This window comes from Bufo gargarizans, chromosome 6, assembly GCF_014858855.1.
Source record: "Bufo gargarizans isolate SCDJY-AF-19 chromosome 6, ASM1485885v1, whole genome shotgun sequence".
Lineage (NCBI taxonomy): Eukaryota > Metazoa > Chordata > Amphibia > Anura > Bufonidae > Bufo > Bufo gargarizans.
Window position 1 is genome coordinate 237,465,120 of NC_058085.1, and position 23,423 is coordinate 237,488,542.

The window sequence follows — 23,423 nt, forward strand, 5'->3', positions numbered from 1 at the left end:
CCCTGCTTCGGTTTAGCCATCCATTTGGACTTTTGCTTACGGCTTGCTTTTCAATAAAACCTTCTTATTTTCCACTTATCTCTTGTTGTACGTCTGGTTCATGGTTCAATGACAGTCCACAAAAAATAAAATGGCATTCCAAAAATGATCCAAACATGAATGTAAATTAATAACTATGTATTATAGAAGTAGAGAAAAAGGAAACTTGGAAATTTGCTAATTTTCCACATTTTTGGTAAATTTTGTATTTTTTTATACATAAGAATGAATTTTTTTTCTCCATTGTCACAGGGTGCCAAAGGCGCACTCGGTCTCCAATCAGCCGCAGACCTGCTGCTTAGCTTCGGGAGCGAGAATCTGTGTTTGGCCTCGTTCCCAGGGCGGCTTTGCTAGCTGGGAGGGTCCCCACTCCTAGGTCTGCCTTGAGCGCCGAGCTGATCACTCGGTGCTCGACTTGTCTGTCTGTCACATGACCCTCAGACCCCACTATAAATACAGACAGCCTGCTGGCCACAGGTTGCCTGTTAATTCTAGGTTCCTGGCTATTTGTTGGACTACTGAATACTCACCTGATCCTGTTCCCTGACGATCCTTTGCCTGCTCCTCCTGTACTGCGTATCCATCCTGGTATTGTGACCTCAGCTCCCACCTGACTACTCTTTGCGGACGCCTCTGGTACTTCTCTACTCTCCTGGTATTTGACCCCGGCTTCTCCTGACCATTCTTTGGTCACTGCGTAGCTCTCTTGGTTCTGACCCGGTCTGTTCACGTTCCGTATTTTGTCTTGTCTGTCTTCCCTGCATATATCCTAAGTAAGGGACTGTCATCCAGTTGTCCCCTGTCACCAGGACTCGTGAGGCAAGTAGGCAGGGCCAAGGGTGAGGGTGGAGCGCAGTGGTCACTATCCTTCCCCCTGTGTGTGTGTGGACGTGACCGTTACAGATTAACAGGCCTTATAACCACTGTATCATGAATCCTCCTATGACCCTGACTGACCATGTCTCTAACCTAACACAGATGGTGCAGGAGCTAGGAGAGAAACTCCGTTCTTTTGAGTTAGGGCAAGGTTCTTCCACTCCTCAGTCCTCCAGTCCACATTTTGAGCCCCAGATCATGCTCCCAGAACCCTTTTCTGGAGACCGGAAGAGGTTTCTCTCCTTTAAGGAGAGTTGCAAACTCTACTTCCGTTTGCGCCCCGTGTCCTCCGGTCCCGAGAGCCAAAGCGTGGGGATTATCATTTCTCTATTACAGGGTGATCCCCAGGACTGGGCATTCTCGTTACCTCCTGGGGACAGTTGTCTAACTTCTGTGGAGGTTTTTTTTCAGGCCCTGGGTACCCTCTATGACGAACCAGACAGGGCCCTGGTAGCCGAGACGGCTCTTAGGGCACTGGTTCAGGGCCATCACCCTGCGGAGGAGTATTGCACCCAATTCAGACGGTGGTGTGTCCCCTCAGGATGGAATGAACCAGCCCTGAAGAGTCAGTTTAGGTCTGGTCTGTCTGATAATTTATTAAAAGATCTATTAGTCAGTTATCAAATTCCAGAGACCTTAAAGGAGATGATGACCCTAGTTGTCCGACTTGACCGATGAGTTAGAGAGAGACGACAAGAACGACAGTTCTGTTCTCAGATGGTGGTCCAGCCAGAGGCCTTTTCCAGGGACAACACTGAGGTCTCCACCGAGGAACCCATGCAGGTTGGCATGACACTGAGGTCTCCACCGAGGAACCCATGCAGGTTGGCATGACCCATGGTAATCTTCTTCACAGACGCGGAGAGTGCTTCTACTGTGGAGATCCTGGCCATTGGATCAACAAGTGTCCTAAGATGGTCCTCTCTGACAAGTCTCCTAAGGCAAGACAACCTAAAGACCAGGTACACCCTGATTTTTCTAAATGTAAGCTTTTGGTACCCATAACAATTTCTCTGGGGGTTAATAAGTGGCCGGGTAAGGCCTTTATTGATTCCGGTTCAGCAGCCAGCTTTATTGACTTTGAATATGCTAGTAAATTGGGTATTACAATGTTTGCTTTACCTACACCTATCCATGTCGTGGCTATTAATGCTACTCCCCTGATTGGTGGTACGGTGAGGTCATGTACCTCTGAAATTTCTCTAACCGTGGGTGTGTGCCACTCTGAGAGATGTTCTCTTTTAGTCCTGGAGAACCTACCGGTTGAGGTGGTACTAGGGTTGCCTTGGCTCCGTTTACATAACCCCACAATAGATTGGTCCAAAGGAAAGTTGGTGAAATGAGGACCTAAGTGTGACTCATGCTTGTCCGTGGTCCAGGCTGGGGTTTCAGTAAGGTCTAATACATCACCCTCAGTTATTAAGGAATATTCTGATGTATTCTCATCCCCTACTCCAGAGGTTCTACCCCCCCATAGACCTTATGATTGCGCCATAGAGCTAATAGAGGGTGCCAAATTTCCTAAAGGGCGAATTTATAATCTTTCTAAGCCCGAACGCAAAGCTATGGAAAATTATATCAAGGAAAGCCTTGCTAAAGGGCATATTAGACCTTCAGTCTCTCCTATGGGAGCAGGGTTTTTCTTTGTTAAGAAGAAGGATGGTGGTCTTAGGCCTTGTATTGATTACCGGAGATTAAATAAAATCACTGTCCAAAATAGATACTCTCTCCCATTGATTCCGGATTTATTTAAACAGGTTCTGGGGGCAACCTGGTTTTCCAAGATTGACCTGAAAGGGGCATACAATCTAATCCGAATCAAGGAGGGATACGAATGGAAGACACCGTTCAATACTCCGATAGGACACTTTGAATATCAGGTGATGCCTTTTGGGCTCAGCAATGTCCCAGCTTTGTTCCAAAACTTAATGAACAATATTCTTAGGGAGTTCTTAGGTAAATTTATTATTGTCTATCTTGACGACATTTTGATATTCTCTCCTGATTTCGAATCTCACGTGTCTCATGTCAAACAAGTATTAGAGGTGTTGAGGTAGAACCAGCTATCCGCTAAGCAAGAGAAATGTGTCGTTGGTGTACAGGAGATACTGTTTCTAGGGCATGTTCTGACTCCTCACGCCTTTAAGATGGATCCTGGTAAGGTTTTGGCAATTAAGGAATGGGTAAGGCCTTCATCCTTAAAGGCCTTACAACGTTTTTTGAGTTTCGCTAATAACTATCGTAAATTTATCATGAATTTTTCTGTAATTGCTAAACCATTGACCGACCTTACTAAGAAAGGGGCGGATTTGGAGAATTGGTCTACCAAGGCCATTTCTTCATTTGAAACATTAAAAAAGGCATTTAGTAGCGCTCCCATTCTGATCCAGCCTGATCAGGAGAGACCCTTTATTGTGGAGGTGGATGTGTCCGAGGACGGCGCAGGAGCAGTCCTTTCACAAGGTCCCTCTAGCCTCACTAACCTGAGACTGTGTGTCTTTTTCTCCAGGAAATTCTCTCCCACGGAGAGAAACTACGACATAGGGAATAGGGAGCTGCTGGCTATTAAATGGGCATTTTTTGGAGGGGGCAAGGCATCGGGTAACTGTTGTCACTGACCATAAAAACCTAATGTTTCTCGAGTCTGCTAAGAGGTTGAATCCCCAACAAGCCCGATGGGCTCAGTTTTTTACCCGTTTTGATTTCTCCATTACGTTCAGGCCAGGAAGTAAAAATGTGAAGGCAGACGCATTATCTCTGAGCTTCCATGCCTTTCAACCCACTGAGGCACCGCCTGAATCCATCCTACCAGCAAACATCTTCTTAGCGGCTCTAACCCAGGATATCTCGGCTCGCATTAAGGCTGAACAACATCTGGCTCCGGCATCCACCCCAACAGATAAGTTGTTTGTTCCCGTACAATTTCGTCTCCAGCTGTTGGGGGAGTGTCAAGATTCTGCCTTTTGTGGACATCCGGGTTTGGAGGGCACTAAGGACCTGGTTTCTAGATCTTATTGGTGGCCCACTCTGACCAGGGATGTCAAGTCCTACGCGTCAGCCTGTGAGGTTTGTGCCAGGTCTAAGACACCTAGGACTCACCCTGCTGGTAACCTACGACCCCTACCCATTCCCATTAGACCCTGGTCCCATATCTCGATGGACTTTATAACTGACCTACCGCTGGCGGAGGGTAAGACTGTGGTTTGGGTAGTGGTCGATAGGTTTAGCAAGATGGTTCATTTCATTCCCCTGTCTAAACTTCCGAATGCAAAAACCCTGGCGTCTATTTTTGTGAGAGAGATTGTTCGTTTACATGGCATCCCGGAAAATATTGTTTCTGACAGGGGTGTGCAGTTTGTGTCCAAATTCTGGAGGGCCTTCTGTCAAAGATGTAAAATTTAATTGTCTTTTTCATCCACCTACCATCCTGAGAGTAATGGGCAGACTGAACGCCTTAATCAGTCTGTGGAACAATTCTTGAGGTTGTATGTTGCTGATGACCAGAAATTATGGGTCAAATTCCTTCCGTTGGCTGAATTTGCTTTGAATAACCGTGTCAATTCTTCTGCTGGGGCCTCCCCTTTCTTTTGTAATCATGGTTTTCATCCCCGCTTTCATTCCTGGTCGTCCGTCTCCTCCTCTAACCCTGAAGCGGATAAACTCTCCTCCGAACTGTGCAGAGTTTGGGCCCGGGTTCAATCGAACCTAGAAAAGGCTCAAAGTTCTCAAAAACTCAAGGCCGATAGGAGACGTTCAAGGGGGGTGAACTTTCAGGTTGGGGATACAGTATGGTTGTCCTCCAAGAATCTATCTCTTAAGGTAGCTCCTCGTTTTATTGGACCATATAAGATCGTTTAAGTTGGAGCTGCCCGGGTCGTTCCACATTCATAATGTATTTCATAAATCTCTACCTTAAAAGTATTTTGAACCTGTTTTACCGTTGAAAGCTCGCCTCCGCTGGTTCTTGTTAGTGATGCTGTCGAGTATGTGGTGTCTAAGATAGTGGATGTTAGGAGAGTGCATAATTCCTTACAATACCTGATTCACTGGAAGGGGTATGGACCCGAAGAGAGATCTTGGGTACCCACCAGGGAGGTTCATGCTCCTAGACTTGTTCGAAAATTTCATTTAGAACACCCTGAAAAGCCATCGCCTGAAGTCTTGGGTCCGGTGGCCCCTCGTAAAAGGGAGGGTACTGTCACGGGGCGCCAAAGGCGCACTCGGTCTCCCATCAGCCGCAGACCTGCTGCTTAGCTTCGGGAGCGAGGATCTGTATTTGGCCTCGTTCTAGCTGGGAGGTTCCCTGCTCCTAGGTCTGCCTTGAGCGCCGAGCTGATCACTCGGTGCTCAACTTGTCTGTCTGTCGGTCATGTGACGCTGGCCACGTCACATGACCCTCAGACCCCACTATAAATACAGGCAGCCTGCTGGCCACAGGTTGCCTGTTAATTCTAGGTTCCTGGCTATTTGTTGGACTACTGAATACTCACCTGATCCTGTTCCCCGACGATCCTTTGCCTGCTCCTCCTGTACTGCATATCCATCCTGGTATTGTGACCTCGGCTCCCACTTGACTACTCTTTGTGGACTCCTCTGGTACTTCTCTACTCTCCTGGTATTTGACCCCGACTTCTACTGACCATTCTTTGCTTAACCCTTTGTACTGTGTAGCTCTCTTGGTTCTGACCCGGTCTGTTCACGTTCCATATTTTGTCTTGTCTGTCTTCCCTGTACATATCCTAAGTAAGGGACTGTCGTCCAGTTGTCCCCTGTCATCAGGACTCGTGAGGCAAGTAGGCAAGGCCAGGGGTGAGGGTGGAGCGCAGTGGTCACTATCCTTCCCCCTGTGTGTGTGTGGACGTGACCGTTACATCCATTTTACCAGTGTCATGAAGTACAATATGTGATGAAAAAACAATCTTAGAATGGCCTGGATAAGTAAAAGAGTTTTAAAGTTATTCACACATGGGACTGTATGTTGAAGGTTGCTGGTGGGGGGGAATGATGTTATTTACATAGGACTGAATGTTGAGGGGGTAATGTTTACATGAGATTGCATGTTAGAGGCGGCTAGGGAGGAGGTGATGTTATTTACATGGGACTGTATTTTGGAGGAGACTGGAGAGATGGTGTGATGTTATTTACATGGGACTCTATGGCGGAGAGAGGGAAATAGTCTTATTTACATGGGACTGTATGTTGGAGGGGCTGAAGGGAGGGGAGTGATGTTATTTACATAGGACTGTATTTTGGAGGGGGCAGGAAAGATGGTGTGATGTTATTTATATGGGCCTGTATGGTGGACAGAGGAATATAATTCCAGGGGGAACTGCAGGAGGCATTATAAATACTGGGGGCACTTCAGGGTGACCATTATGACAGTAGGGGGCTGTATAAATACTGGGGGCACTGTAGGGGTATTATAAACCCAGGGGACATTAGGCGTTCGTGAGGTGTCCAATCAATAGATGTCAATTTCAGGTAACTTGGGTCACCTGCATGAGTATTAGAAAAGTGTTTCGAGGCGCTATGTTTTAAATATTTACGGTTTATGTTAGAACTATGTTTTTTCAGTCTTTCTCTAAGGGTCAGAGTTGTACAGCCAATATATTGTAGACCACATAGACATTGTAGCATATAGACAATGTTACTAGAGCTACAGTTTAAGCAGTGTTTTAGCTTAATGGTCTCACCAGTATTAGGCTAGGTCTACATGACGACATTTGTTGCGCGACAAATAGGGCGCAACATTTGTCGCGCAACATTTTGTTGCACTAATGTCACGCAACAATTTTTATATAAAAATTGTCGCGCGACATTAGTGAAACAAAATGTTGCGCGACAAATGTCGTCGTGTAGACCTAGCCTTAGTGATCAGCACCTCGTTGAGCTCACATAGCAGCACACAGCCACATTTAACCTTAAGGACCGGGCTCATTTTCACCTTAAGGACCAGGCCATTTTTTGCAAATCTGACCAGTGTCATTTTTTGTGTGAATAACTTTAAAACGCTTTTACTTATCCAGGCCATTCTGAGATTGTTCTTTTGTCACACATTGTACTTCATGATACTGGTAAAATGGAGTTAAAAAAATTCATTATTTATAAAAAAAAATACCAAATTTTCTAAAACGTTGGAAAAATTAGCAAATTTCCAAATTTCTCTACTTCTATAATACATAGTAATACCTCCAGCTATTAATTTACATTCCTCATATGTCTACTTTATATTTGGATCATTTTGGGAATGCCATTTTATTTTTTGGGGACGTTACAAGGCTTAGAAGTTTAGAAGCAAATCTTGACATTTTTCAGAGATTTTCCAAAACCCACTTTTTAAGGACCAGTTCAGATCTGAAGTCACTTTGTGAGGCTTACATAATAGAAACCACCCAAGCAAGGGTTAACAGCCAAACAAAACTTAATATTTATTGCCCTGATTCTGTAGCTTATAAAAACACCCTATATGTGGTCGTAAACTACTGTACGGGCACACAGCAGGGCTCAGAAAGAAAGAAATACCATATGGTTTCTGGAAGGCAGATTTTGCTGGACTGGTTTATTTACACCATGTCCCATTTGAAGCCCCCCTGATGCACCTCTAGTGTAGAAACTCCAAATAAGTGACTCCATTTTGGAAACTACGGGATAAGGTGGCAGTTTTGTTGGGACAATTTTTAGGGTACATATGATTTTTGGTTGCTCTATATTAAATTTTTGTGAGGCAAGGTTACAAAAAATTGAAATTCTGAAATGTCATCTCCATTTGCCAATAACTCTTGTGGAACACCCAAAGGGTTAACAAAGTTTGTAAAATCGGTTTTGAATACCTTGAGGGGTGTAGTTTCACTTTTATGGAGTTTCTACTCTAGAGGTGCATTAGGGGGGCTTCAAATGGGACATGGTGTCCAAAAACCAGTCCAGCAAAATCTGCCTTCCAAAAACCATATGGCGCTCCTTTCCTTGTGCGCCCTGCCGTTAGGCCATACAGCATCTTACGACCACATATGTGATGTTTCTGAAAAAACGACAGAATCAGGGCAATAAATACAGAGTTTTGTTTGACTGTTAACCCTTGCTTTGTTAACGGAAAAAAATGATTAAAATTGAAAATTTGGCAAAAAATTGCTGTTATGGTGTTCATTTGAGGGGTTAGGTCATGTGTTATTTTTATAGAGCAGATTCTTACGGATTTATTATATTTTTTTTTTAGCCGATTGGGGGGATGAGAGGATGGTTTTATTGGCACTCTTTTGGGGTGCATATAACTTTTTGATAGCTTGCTATTACACTTTTTGTGATGTAAGGTGACAAAAAAAAGCATCACTTCAGGGGGGACATGCTGCATTATCTCATTATCTGCATGGCCTCAAATCGGGAATGGCCTCAAAATGGGAACGTGTCATGGCCATACAGTGGAGTGGGGTCTGGTAGAGGATGTCCCCACTCCAGTACTGCCTGACACAGTTTTTTTTTTACTAGGCCCATGTGCAGCACGAGGCCCCAAAACATCCTCATCTTGGCTGCACCGACCGGAGTCCAGCCACCAGACCTAGCCAAAAAGGAGCCCGGGTGTTGAGCAATGAACTGTTGAGCAAACAAGTTCATTTGCTTCACCATCAGATTCACAAAGTGGTCACTGAAAAAAACAACTAAAAAAGTCATATTCAGTGAAGCCCACTGTGGGAATCTGGATTCCTGATTGGCCAACAAAGTCAGGAATCACAGTCTCAAAATCCCCTGGGGTACACCAGACAAGTTCACCAGTGGGGGCTCAGGTGGACTTATCTGGTGGGCCGGAAAACTAGTACGAGCCCCAGAGTGGCTCATACTAGTGTGGGCCACAGGGCCCCTGGCATGGGAGTCCCCTTGCTCCGCCTGGCGGCGTCTCCGCCGCCTTGGGGGCTCATCATCATCACTAGATGATGAAGAGAACGCAGATGACAAGAGGAAAGTGGGGTCATCCTCGTCCTCACTGGGGCTCTCGGAGTCGGAGGCAAGCAGGGCGTATGCCTCCTCGGCCAAGAACGTCTGGCAGGCCATAGGGGAGTGTGTGTGTGTGTGTGTGTAAAACTTTAGTGTGCGTGTGTGTTGTGTTGGGGGACGGGTGTTCACGTTCACCACCCTAACAGAAAAAAATATAAACTAAATGTAGAAAAATGAGCCTCAAAAATTAGAAAAAAAACAAAACAAAAACTATTCAAACTCGCTGATCAGCGGTGGGGTGGGCAATGCGCTAACAGTGGCCGGACACTAAGAGTGTCAGCCACAGTCAGCGCACGTACACAAAAAAAGCGCTTGCGCCCCAAAAATTGTGTGTATGTATGGGGGGGCAGGGGGGTAAGCTGCAGCACCCCTGGGAGGTCTAGGGTCGCACGGCTGAGTGTGCTGTGGACCCCAGACCCCAGAAAACTTTTTTTTCACTAAAGTCTCCCCGCCTAATCTAATATTTCCCTAAAACCTGTCCCTGTGAATTTTGGTGGCTCACGTGGGGGTGATGGTGGTGATGGGCTCACTGATGGACGACAGGCTCCTCTCTCCACGATAGCAGTGTGGAGGAGGAGAGCAGAGCTGGGGAACATTAACCCCCACCCGCCTGTCCAGCCAATAGAAAGCGATCCTGAGAGGGTATGTCACCGCCACCTCTCAGGACCTAAAGATAGTGATTGGTGGTGTATTATCACACCACCGATCACCATCCTTTTCTGGGTTATCGGGTCACCGGAAACCCAAATAACCTGGAAATAACTGTGGTTTGCTGCGATTGCCGATACGGGGGAAGGGGGTCACAGGACCCCTCTCGGCATTGTCATAGAGTGCCTGCTGAATGATTTCCCTTTAGCCCTTTATATCGAAATGGTCGTCCCTTATGCCAGAGCCATTTATCATTAAAAATCATTCCTAGAGGTTTACAGATACCATTGAAGACAGTCTTTTTAAATGATATGGAATGTACAACTAAATGGCATGATGAGATCGATAGATGTTCTGAACAGCTAATGGACACATTAATCACTAAACGTCCTTAATAAAGATGAAATTGAAGTCCTTTCAAACTATTTATCATTTTGTCCTACTAGTGGCCTAATTTGTTTGAGCTTTTTGTCAATTTAAACCAGTGCATTCGCAGACTAACCCTAAAACACCACGTCTCACTAAAGGAACCTTCCTTCCAAACACCGGTTCCTATTGACAATATTCACAATCCCTCTGCTAGTCATTTGATTAATGATAACATTAAAACTTTGGTTGAAGAACTGTAAAATGTTCAGATTCCATCACACTTCAAACCTAAATCCTCATTTTATCCTTTAGAAAATACGGGTCCACATTTGGAAACCTTTTATTACCATATTTTTTGCACCATAAGACAAACTTTTTCCCCCCAAAAAATGGGGGGGGAAATGCCCCTGCGTCTTATGGGGCGAATGCTAACATTTTTACATAGCAGGCTGCGATGTATGAGCGAGCGGAGAAGGACTGGGAGGAGGAGCTGGGGGCCGACAATTGGGGCAGGGCCCGCCGCTCCAGTGCTGCACTATACAAATATAAAATGCCTCATTCAATTTAAAGTGATTAAACATGCCCCCCCCTTTTAATATTACCGTACACCCTAACAGCTTCCAATCTGTAGAATGCAGGCAGGCAGGCCGGGCGGGCGGCAGCGTAACTCCCTGATGTCACGTGCCTGCGCCGCCTACTTTATAAATGAACCAGGCGGCGCAGGCACGTGATGTCAGTGAGTGACGCGCTGGCCGCCCGGCCTGCCTGTGTTGTACAGAAGCTGTTAGGGTATACGGTAAAATTAGGAGTGAGGGGGCATGTTTAATCACTTTTAATTGAATGAGACATTTTATATTTGTATACTGCAGCACTGGAGCGGTGAGGGGGGGGGGGGGAATCTGTGGATCACAGGTTTATGGGGGACATCTGTGGATGGCACTGTTATGGGCTGGGGGTCTGTGGATGGCACTTATATAACAGTGCCATCCACAGATCCCCCATAACAGTGCCATCCACAGATCCCCCCATAACAGTGCCATCCACAGATCCCCCATAACAGTGCCATCCACAGATCCCCCATAACAGTACCATCCACAGATCCCCTATACAGGGTCAGCCACAGATCCCCCCCTGTAACAGTATCCTTCACAGGTCCCCCCCATAACAGTGTCCATTACAGATCCCTCATAACAGTGCGTCATCCATAGATCATAGAATGTGTAACATACAAACATAGAATGTGTCCTCTTTTACCTTGTTGATTTCCTTTATGTATTTAAAAGTTTCTATCGTATCCCCTCTGTCTCGTCTTTCTTCCAAGCTATACATGTTAAGTTCCTTTAATCTTTCCTGGTAAGTTTTATCCTGCAATCCATGTACCAGTTTAGTAGCTCTTCTCTGAACTCTCTCCAAAGTATCAATATCCTTCTGGAGATATGGTCTCCAGTACTGAGCACAATACTCCAAATGAGGTCTCACTAGTGCTCTGTAGAGCGGCATGAGCACCTCCCTCTTTCTACTGGTAATTCCTCTTGCTATACACCCAAGCATTTTGCTAGCGTTTCCTGTTGCTCTGTGACATTGTCTGCCTACCTTTAAGTCTTCTGAAATAATGATCCCTAAATCCCTTTCCTCAGATACTGAGGTTAGGACTGTATAACTGATTTTATATTCTGCTCTTGGGTTTTTACGTCCCAGGTGCATTATCTTGCACTTATCAACATTAAATTTTAGTTGCCAGATTTTTTACCATTCCTTTAGTTTTCCTAAGTCCTTTTCCATTTCGTGTATCCCTCCAGGAACATCAACCCTGTTACAAATCTTTGTATCATCAGCAAAAAGACACACCTTACCATTGAGGCCTTCTGCAATTTCGCTGAAAAAGATATTAAACAATATGGGTCCCAGAACAGATCCCTGAGGTACCCCACTGGTAACAAGACCTTGGTCTGAATATACTCCATTGACTACAACCCTCTGTTGTCTGTCCCTCAGCCACTGCCTAATCCATTCAACAATATGGGAGTCCAAGCCCAATGACTGCACTTTATTGATAAGCCTTCTATGTGGGACAGTATCAAAAGCCCTACTAAAGTCTAGATAAGCGATGTCTACTGCACCTCCTCCATCTATTATTTTAGTCACCCAATCAAAAAAATCAATAAGATTAGTTTGACATGATCTCCCTGAAGTAAACCCATGCTGTTTTTCATCTTTCAATCCATGGGATTTTAGATGGTCCACAATCCTCTCCTTAAGTATGGTTTCCATTAATTTCCCCACTATTGATGTCAGGCTTACTGGCCTATAGTTGCCCGATTCCTCCTTACTACCTTTCTTGTGAATGGGCACAACATTTGCTAATTTCCAATCTTCTGGGATGACTCCTGTTGCCAGTGATTGGTTAAATAAATCTGTTAATGGTTTTGCTAGATCACCGCTGAGCTCTTTTAATAGCTTTGGGTGTATCCCATCAGGCCCCTGTGACTTATTTGTATTAATTTTAGACAGTTGACTTAGAACCTCTTCCTCTGTAAAGACATAACAGTGCGTCATCCACAGATCCCCCCATAACAGTGCATCATCCACAGATCCCCCCATAACAGTGCGTCATCCACAGATCCCCCATAACATTGCCATCCCCAGATCCCTCCCATAACAGTGTCCTTCACAGATCCCCCATAATAGTGCCATCCACAGATCCCCAGTAATAGTGCCATCCACAGACCACCATTAGTTCAAAAGCACACCTTTTGGTTAAAAATATAATTTTTTTCTTATTTTCCTCCCCAAAAACCTAGGTGCGTCTTATAGGACGAAAAATACGGCATATGGTTCTTGCAGAGCTACGTGTTATTGTCGAGGCCAATAAATTAACCCCAAATACCCCACATAATTTATCATGTTCCCAGCATAAAGCCATTAATGCACTAATTTCCAATAGAGATATTGTGATAAAAAATGCTGATAAGAGGGGGGGGGGTCGTAATTTTAGACTCCTCCTTTTACAATAACGAGTCAATAAAGATCCTATCCGATACAAATTATTATGAGAAACTAATGTAAGATCCTATTGAAGCTTTTAAAAACTCTTTGTTCAAATTTATTAATAGGGGATTCCATGAGAAAACCCTTACTAAAAATAAAACCTTCTATAACATATTTTCATTTTCTTACCAAAATTCTAAAGTCTCTTCTCTCTATTGTTTTTGTGACGAACTATGACCGTCGCGGCCACAATACGCCACAAAACCGTCACAGCGCCCCTAGTGGTCAATCCGCAAAAAGGCCTCCCAGCCACTTTCAGCACACCGACAGTCTAACTTGAGTCCGTACAGTCGATAGGCTGAAAGCGCAGGGATTGGACCGCCGATTGACTGCCAGTAAACGTGTGAGCGACCGGACCGGTACCACACACAGGGTAGTTTAACTGCCACCACCTTGCAATTTATGGGAGCAAGGAACCCCCTATCGGGATAACAGAACCGAGTAGCTTTCTCTTCGGAGAGGTTAGGGTAAGTTTTTGCAGTGTTTGAAAGCAGGCATATGGCTAGAGAAATGACTGGGAGGTCATTTATTATATGTGTATATACAATACAAATTATCAAGATGTACATTAATTATTAACACAATAATCAAGGAAAGTATAGTCCAATAAACAAAAAGGGAGAAAAAAAGAAAATACTTATTGTCCGCAGAAAAGATGTCTGTCGGTGAAATAGTCCGTTGCAGGGATAAAGTCCAAGAAAGCCTTTGTCCAGAGTGTTACAATCCAAATGTGCCTACAGCCCACGGGTTCTCTGGCTGAGGCCTTCTTCAGGTGTGGTTAAAAGTGGAGAACTCCTTTAGCAGATTCTAGGCCCTTGTTATAAGGATCCCAGAATCAAGACGGGGAATTGAGAGTCCGCCTGCTGGGGCAGGCTGTATTCCTGAGGTGAATGTCAGTTCTGAAATATGGTATGTGCCCTATCTCTGGATGTCTCCGCTGTCCACAAGTAACAAGCACATATTCACATTCCCCACAAAATATGGAGTTCAGGGATACCAAATATGACTATTATAACTGGTTCTATGATGGGGTAACACCATAACTTTACCTGGGCATCTCCTAGAGTTATGTTTGTCATATGCAAATGTCCAGTGAATTCTGAGTGACACGATGACGTAATTTTTACGTCCGTAAGATGCCTGGTCTCTCTTAAAAAGAGTAAAAATCATATCTCAGATTCATGTTTCAATCTGGGAACCTTGGTGCCGGCCTGACTGACTCAAGCTAGCTTACAAACCCCTTATGTCAGCGACACCAAATGGCTCCCCCCAGGTGTAGTCTTCACACCTAGCTGTGATATCTCTGCAGAAAGGGAAGTTCTTTTGTGTAGGGTCAACCTAAGGAAACCAGCTGTAATTGCGTTATCTGCTGGGCATCTATTGACTGACTTGAACAAAAGGACTATTTTGTTCTCTGGGTACACAGAAGGAGATGCTCTGAGTAATCAGATTGTAGGTTCTGGGGCCTATGGAAATAAATACTGTTTAATAGACCCATTGATCGATAAGGGATAGGGATATTGATAATATTGGGAGGACGGTTCAGTATTCTCACGGATCATCAGTGACAGTTTTCTCTTCCCTCTTTTTCTTTTCTCTTCTCCTTGCTATCTCCTCCTCTTCCCTTCCATCTGCTTTTTTCCCTCCACTCATACTCAGTTTTTTGCTTGATTTATTTTCTATTAGACAGATGTAGATCACCCAAAGTTTTCATCACAAGGGTGGGAGAACAGGAAAACCCTGTTTAATGTTCCCATTATGAAACAATTCTGGAATCGTGCAAACATCAGTATAACCATATAGGATCTGATGAGGCACCATTATCTTATCCAGACTTGGAGGTCCACAATGCAGGACATAGGTGAGGGATCTGTGGAGGAAACAGCAGTGACTACTGTGCTCTGCGGTTGGCCTGGAGAAGACGTTAAGTTTCCAGGACTTTTATGGTTGCCAGGACACTTTAGACTAGAGAGGAGATAAGGACTTGGAATTCCCTCCAGAAATGGATTGTGCCATAGTGTCTGGAGCACTGAAACAATGGAAGAAATCTGGTGTCACACAGGACTCCTATAAAAGCTTTCCAGTTTATTTTCAAGGCATAAAAAATCTGGACTTGATCCATTGTTCCACTGTTTGAAAGGCTGGACTCCGGGTCTATTTGTGCAACCTGGGATTGTCATGCAATGGAGTGGTGAGCTGACGTTATACATTTTTCTATGGTATATGGAGCTGCATAAGAAGCCAGGTTCTGTCTGGAAGCTCAGGTTTGTGCCTTTTAATTTGTTAAAGGATATAACACTGAGACAGGCATATAAATATTCTGAGTTATTTTTTGGAAAAGAAATGCCATAATCAAAAATAAAAATAGAATTCTGATAATTTTTATAATTCTCCATACTAAAACTGAGGTAAAATATATGCTACATTTTGAACATTAAAATGGCTTAGCTTCTTATGCTGAGCAAGTGTTGACCTATGGTTATAACGTTTCCCACATTCTGAACATGAAAAAGGCTTCTCCCCAGTATGGATTACCTGATGTTTAGCAACATCAGACTTAAGTCTAAAACATTTTCCACATTCTGTGCATATATATGGCTTCTCTCCTGTGTGAGTTCTCTGATGTTTGGTAAGATCCGACTTATGACTAAACCATTTCTCACATTCTGAACATGAAAAAGGCTTCTCCCCCGTGTGGGATCTTCCATGTTTAACAAGATCAGATTTCCTGCTAAACCATTTTTCACACTCAGAACATGAAAATGGCCTCTCCCCTGTATGAATTATCTGATGTTTTACAAGATCAGACTTTAGGCTAAAACATTTTTTACAATCTGAACATGAATATGGCTTCTCTCCAGTGTGAATCCTCTGGTGTTCAGTAAGACTTGATTTCCTTGTGAAGCATTTCCCACACTCAGAACATGAAAATGGCTTCTCTGTTTTGTGAGTTACACGATGTTCAATAAGATATGATTTCCTAGTAAAGCATTTCCCACACTCCAAACATGAAAATGGCTTTTCCCCTGTATGGATTACTTGATGGTTAACAGCAGCAGACCGATGACGAAAGCATTTCCCACATTCTGGACATGAAAATGGCTTCTCTCCTGTGTGAGTTCTCTGATGTTCAACAAGATAGGATTTCCTTGCAAAACATTTCCCACATTCTGAACATGAATATGGTTTCTCCCCTGTGTGTCTCTTTTGATGTACAATGAGATCGGATCTCTGGCGAAAAGTTTTCCCGCATTCTGAACATAAAAATGGCCTCTCATCTCTGTGAATTATTTCATGCTTAGAAAGATTTGATTTCTTTCTAAAGCTTCTCCCACATTCAAAACATGAAAATGGTCTCTCATCTCTATGAATTCGTTCATGCATCAATAAAATAGATTTCCTTTTAAAATCTTTGCCACACTCAAAACACGGATATATTTTAACCACTTTTCCTCCTGCACTTTGTTTAACAATCTGCGATTGACCAGAAGAAGGTTCATTGTGATTAGTGGGATCAGTAGACAGATCTCGGGTGTGAAGGGCTAAGGGTACAGTTGTTATAAAAAGTGTTGTAGAATGTTCTCCATGATTGTCCTCTGAGATTAAGTCACACTTTACTTCATAATCTGGAGATGAAAGGAGATTTCCCACAACATCTTTGGTGCAGTCATCTGCAAAACACAAGAAAGGAGATATTTTAAGATGCTTCCTACATGAAGCTAACCATTAACATAAGAATTTCTCTAGTTCTACCATTATGCTTTCTATAACCAGATAAGATTGTCAAACAAATCATCCTTATAGACCAACATTAAACCTTTAAACAGAGACCTGCACCAATGTTAGATAGGTGCGGGTCTCACCCTATCTATAGAACGGAGCTCCCAAAGTAAAGAAGAGTGCACTGCACTTGCGTGTAAAAAATATAAACAAACAGCAGGGCAAGGGAGAGCATTGGAGCATGAAATGCTCCAAAGCTCATATCAGAAGGGTTGCCTGGGTGAAAATGGGGTTAGGTCCAGGTTCAGAGCTGAACTTGGACAACCCCTTTATGTATTGGAACTTCCTTTAAAAATCTCATACATCACATCCTATCACCAAAATGACATAATAATACAGAACAGAAAAACATTTGCATATTAAGCGTCTAATTGACTCTCCCCAGCGGGTGAGCGGGCAGTGGATCCCAGATCTGTTCGCACCTTGCACCAACTGAGAAGCACGAGCACTTTAGCACTTTATCCAGATTGAACTTCCAGCACCTACCTCAAATATCAGAGACTTCCTCCTGCCAGAGCCTATCTCCCAGGAATCCCAAGAACACCACTCTGGGCGGAGCCCCGACAGAGACACACTGTGGGTGTGGCCTGGTTAGGTACCCTTATTAACCAGGCCCCACTGCGCCAGCGCAGCGGCTAATTGACTCCCCCCAGCGGGTGAGCGGGCAGTGGATCCCAGATCTGTTTGCACCTTGCACCAACTGAAAAGTACGAGCACTTTATCCAGATTGAACTTCCAGCACCTACCTCAAATATAAGAGACTTCCTCCTGCCAGAGCCTATCTCCCAGGAATCCCAAGAACACCACTCTGGGCGGAGCCCCGACAGAGACACTGTGGGTGTGGCCTGGTTAGGTACCCTTATCAACCCGACCTCACTGCGCCAGCGGCACGCCAAAATCAAGCCGGTCCATTCCCGTCTGGGTGTGGACGGGCACGGACAGATTATTAGACTAACTGAGATTGCTGGTGCGCCCTTGGCCGTCACCAAGATTCCTCCATTATTGTGAAACGCTCGCCTGGTCTAATCGGAGAACTTGGGTAACACAATTGACATTTTAATGTCTTTGTCTGTTATAATGTACAAAATTACTTTTGTAATTACTTTTGTAGTTTTAATTTTTATTATGACTTTTACAGTAATTTTATTCCAATAACTGATTTTTTAGGATGGTTATCAATGTGATGATGTACACACGTAATTAGCTAATTGCTCTGAATGGGGCCACATTGTCACTATTGCCGGCACAAACAACAAGGAAATTGACCACACATCATTTGTGGAAATCCGCCATCTTGCCAAAAACCCATAGGCATTTAAGAAGAAGGAAAAGCTTCCCGAAAAAGATTACACCTTCGGGGCCGATTCCAACTCAGAACCAGCATTTGCTGAAAGGGGCACTTCTAGACTGCCGTTCTGCGGTTAAGAATGCAGCCAACATTTATGATTTGATTTTATCTAATAATCTAGACTATTTGTGCTTAACTGAAACATGGTTTTCGGAGGGGGTGGATCCTATGTTGGATGAATTGGTCCCCCCCTTGTACAAAATTCTTCACATAGACAGGGCCACTAGAGGTGAAGGTGTTGCAATGGTCTTTCGTGAGCATCTAATAATGACAGCCCTTAAGAATGGCCCAATTTTCTAAACTTTCGAACACCTAGCTATCAAATGCCAAAAGAGGTCTTTTCAATCTATATTGTCTACCACCCCCCAGATTTAAAAACAGGATTTGATGATGATCTGCTGGAATTGGCCACATCGGCCTTCCTAGATGATCAGAAGAACATCATTGTTTGTGACATAAATTGCTGGGCCGATGATGTGTCCAACATCCAAACCCAGCAATTATTAACATCCCTTGAGACCATTGGCTTCATGCAGGAGGTGACCTCCCCGACTCACAGGGGCGGCCACATCCTGGACTGGATTCTGACAGCCGGAGTGGAGATACAGGTCCAATCCATGAATGATCTGGTGTGGACTGATCATAAAAATATACTTTTTACTCAAACTATCCCCCCTTTAAAAAAAAGCTCCCCATTTTCCAGTGAGAGATAAGACTCTCACCCAACAAAGAAATTAAAAAATTCTTAATTTGGAGGAATTTGGCAATAGCTTTGAGGAGAATCTGAATATAGATGTATTCCACTCCATAGAATTCACAGAAGCAAAGCTAACAGCTTTTAATGATTGTATAGAGGCTACACTAAACACCTTAGCACCTATGAAACATAAACAGCAACCTCGTCCCCCTAATAAGAATCTATCTTGATTCACTGCTGAATTAAGAGAGGATAAAAAGACTACCAGAGCCCTTGAAAAGGCCTGGAGAAAAAATCCCATAGAAGACACCAAAATTAAATACAAAATAAGTATGAGAAAGTATAGTGATAATATTAAAAATACCAAAAGAACATACTACTCAAATAAAATAGGCAATGCGGCTAACAACTCCAGAGAACTTTTCAAAGTGGCTAAAGAACTAGCCAATCCTAGATGTAAGATTGCAACGATGGAGCACTCTCAAGCACTGTGCCAGCAAATGGCCGACTACTTTGCTAAAAAAATCCAGAAACTTAGGGACACTATCCCAACGGTTCATAGGACAGATGAGACACTTTCTTCTTCACTCTCAACCTAGCCTTTTCCCTCACAGAATTTCAGCCCATCTCTGAGGAGAGAACGATTGAAATCATTGGAGCTCTTAGATCCTCCTCCTCGCCTCTAGACCCATGCCCGGCGGCCGTGGTAAAGTCCGCCGCAGTTGCAATGGCACCATACATTCGAGACATTATAAATAGTTCCTTTTCCCCAGCGGTCAGGTGCCGGCTATTCGGAAGCAGGCAGTGGTAACACCCCTGCCTAAGAAACCGGCGCTACCTGTGACCTAGGGTGAGAGGGAGGTTGTTGCACAACTACAGGGATATCTGGAGGCCAATCACATTCTTGACGACTTCCAGTCGGGATTCTGACCCGGAAGGGGTACTGAAACTTGTTTGGTCAATGTCGAGGACGATCTACTGATGGCATTAGACCAGAACGACTCTATGGTCCTAGTCCTTCTGGACCTATCATCTGCTTTTGCTACTATTGACCATTAAGTCTTACTGAATCGGTTGAAAGTGGTAGCCGGATTAGATGGAAAGACCTTGGCATGGATGGTCTCATTTCTCCAGGACAGGGTGCAATGAGTGAAGCTGGGGGTATTTCACTCAGCCGATCTCCCACTGTCCTGTGGAGTACCACAAGGCTTGGCACTATCTCCAGTCTTGTTCAACATCTATCTGAGACCATTGGCCGACATCATCAGGAGCCACAATCTTCAGTTTCATGTTTATACGGATGATACACAACTGTACTTTAGGCTTGCCAAAGGAACAGTTGATCAAGTCGATCTGGCCTGATGTCTCTTGGAGATCGATCACTGGATGAGTGCCAATCATCTAAAGCTTAATGGCACCAAAACTGAATGTATTACATTCAGTGACCAGAAAATTACACCCTAATTGCACCCCAATGGCCATTGTCTTTTGGACCTGTCCGTGAGACAGCCATCCAGGTCAGGGACTTGGGAGTAGTCTTGGACTCCAGATTAACCCTGGCTCCTCAGATAAATCAGGTGGTTAGTACCTGTCACTACCAGCTGAAACTTCTGAGGAGGATCTTAAACTACATCGAATCCCCTCTCAGGAAAGCCTTGGTCAGAGCAGCGATCAGCAGTCGGTTGGACTATTGTAATGCCTTGTACATGGGACTCCCTAAGAAGAACTTGCATAGACTTTAACTTGTGCAGAATGCCGCAGCAAGGCTACTAACGGGTGTTGCCCACCGAGAGCATATCACTCCCTCTCTTAATGCCTTGCACTGGCTCCCTGTTCAACAACGGGTGATGTTCAAGATTGGATGCTTCATGCATAGGGTATTCCATGGTATCGGGCCCTTGTACCTGTGACGTAAATTCACCAGGTACGCCCCGTTGAGGACATTGAGGTCTAGTAACTCTGCGAATTTTAACATCCCGCAAGTTAACAAGATCAGACGTGGCGGTAGATCCTTTTCGGCTCAAGGGGCCAGATTTTGGAACCACCTACCTCTGGCCCTGAAAATGATTCCCAGTCTTCTCTCATTCAGACAAGCACTGAAAACCTTACTTTTCAAACAGGCGTTTGATCTTCCTATATAACACTTATTTTTGGTTCATATAATTTTGGGGGTTTTCCTAAATCTTAGTCTACAAATTCACAGTTGGTAATGTCCCTTCTATTTTAAAGATACCTTTTACTCATGTTTATTAATTTTGTTCTCTTCACATTCTCTATATCTCATCCGAACCCTTTGAACCTTGAGATCCCTCTACCTTTCCTTCCTTTTTCTTGATTCTCCATTTGATAAGTGCTAGGAAATTGGTCTCTGGAATAGGTGCCTTATTCTCTAGGCCTTTGCGGCCCATGGCAAAGTGTCATGCCTTCTTTTTCCTCCCTTGTTGAATCAGCCAGCTAAGCGCATCGAGGCCCTTAGGGTAAGACTGCGTGTACACAAGACTATACATCATCATCAACCCCTTCAGTACCGAGCCACTTTTCACCTTAAATCCCAGGCCAATTTTTGCAAATCTCACATGTGTCACTATAAGTGGTAATAACGCTTTTACTTATCCAAGCCATTCTGAGATTGTTTTCTCATGACACACTGTACTTCATGATAATCATAAATTTGAGTATATTTCACCTTTATTTATAAAATAATCTAAAATTTAAAAATAATTGGGAAAAATTTTCAATTTCCTAAATTAGAATTTTTCTACTTCTAAAAAAGATAGTAATTCCTCATAAAATAGTTATCAATCAACATCCCCCATATGTCTGCTTTATGTTGGCATAATATTGTAAATGTCATCTTATTTTTTTAGGACGTTAGAAGGCTTAGAATTTTAAAAGCCATTTTTCAAATTTTCAACAAAATTTCCAAAACAATTTTTTTAAGTACCAATTCAGTTATAAAGTGATTTTGTGGGTCTTACGTAATGGAAACCACCCATAAATTACCCCATTTTAGAAACTACACCCCTCAAATTATTCAAAACTGATGTTACAAACTTTGTTAACCCTTGAGGTGTTCCACAAGAATTAAATGAAAATGGAAGTGAAATTTCAAAATTTCACTTCTTTTGTTGATTTTTTTTTTTTATCACTTTTATATTACTCTGATTCAGCAGTTTACAGAAATACCCCATATGTGGCGGTATACTGCCCTATGGGCACGTGGCAGTGGTCAGAAGGAAAGGAACGCCATATGGATTTTGGAAGCAGATTTTGCTAGAATGGTTTTGGACACCGTTTTGTATTTGAAGAGACCCTGACGTACCCCTCTAGTGGAAACCCTGAAAAAGTGACCCCATTTTGAAAACTAAACCCCTTAAAGAATATATTAAGGGGGCAATGAGCACTTTGACCCCTAACCTTTTTTCAGAATTTGGAAACACTTGGGTGTGAAAATGAAAAGGTTCAATTCTTCCAAGAAAAGTTTGCTTTAGCCCAAAATTTTTCATTTTAATAAGGGGTAACAGGAGAAAAAGTACACCATAATTTGTTACCCATTTTCTCCTAAATATGGCAACACCCCATATGTGGTCATAAACTGCTGTGGGGGCTCATGGAAGGACTCAGAAGGGAAGGAGTGCCATATGGCTTTTGCAGCGCAGATTTTGATGGATTGGTTTACGGGTGCCATTGTTTTTTATTTTTTAAGTGATTGTCTTATATGGGGGCTCATTTTTTGCGGGATGAGGTGATGTTTACATTGGTACCATTTTAGGGTACATAAGACTTTATGATCGCTTGGTATTACACTTTTTGTGAGGCAAGGTGAAAGAAAATGCTTGTTTTGGCATAGTTTTTATTTTATTTTTTTACAGCATTCAATGTGATATTTTTATAGAGCAAGTTGTTAAGGACGCGGCAATACCTAATTTGTCTATCATTCTTACTTTTGTTAAGTTTCACACAGTGAAAGCTTTTTTGAACAGAATAAAATCTTGTTTTTGTGTTGCATTTTTCCGAGAGCCATTTCTTTAATTTTTTTGGGGCGATTGTCTTACGTACGGTCTCATTTTTTGAAGGATGAGATGACGGTTTGTTTAGTACCATTTTGGTCTGAATGCGCCCTTTTGATCGCTTGGCATTTGTGCACTACGTGAACGTGGATCCACAGTTTTTACTTGAATTAGGTTTCAAACTGCTCCTTACAAGCTTAGACTTCAAATTGGGCACTTTAGAAAACATTACTTTTGGATTAGCAGGAAGTTAATTCCCAATAACTGGGTTATGTTTCAAAACTGACCAAATTTTCTTAAATTTTCCCTCAATTTTCTTATATTCGGTGCTATATTGTGTAAAGAAAGCAAATTTTAAACCTTCCTCTTTAATTTCTTTCTTTATTTTATAACTACCGGTACCTTGTTCTACTTCCTCTATACATGTTTCCAAAAACCTCTCAGATAGAACCTTGCTCTGTTTCAGATAATCTCCTTTTTTGTGCAGTTACAAAAAATCCTTTTGTTCTTACCCTTTGGTACATTTGTGATCAATAAAAAAGGGTCTTATTTTAATATACCCCTCCTCAATAAATATCTCCAAGTCTAAAAAATGAACACCTTGTCAGCTAATAGTCTCTGT

The 23,423-nt window shown here is 43.2% G+C and overlaps 1 protein-coding gene across 1 annotated transcript in view; it reads right to left on the reverse strand.

The window, feature by feature from the left end:
* Positions 1-14,338: 14,338 nt before the first annotated feature.
* LOC122941339 (gastrula zinc finger protein XlCGF26.1-like) overlaps positions 14,339-23,423 on the reverse strand; it is a 67,637-nt gene continuing 58,552 nt past the window's right edge. Inside the window, exon 7 of the mRNA XM_044298483.1 lies at positions 14,339-16,637. Coding sequence (XP_044154418.1) covers positions 15,364-16,637 — 1,274 coding nt within the window. The 3' untranslated portion in view covers positions 14,339-15,363. The remainder of the gene's footprint in view (positions 16,638-23,423) is intronic.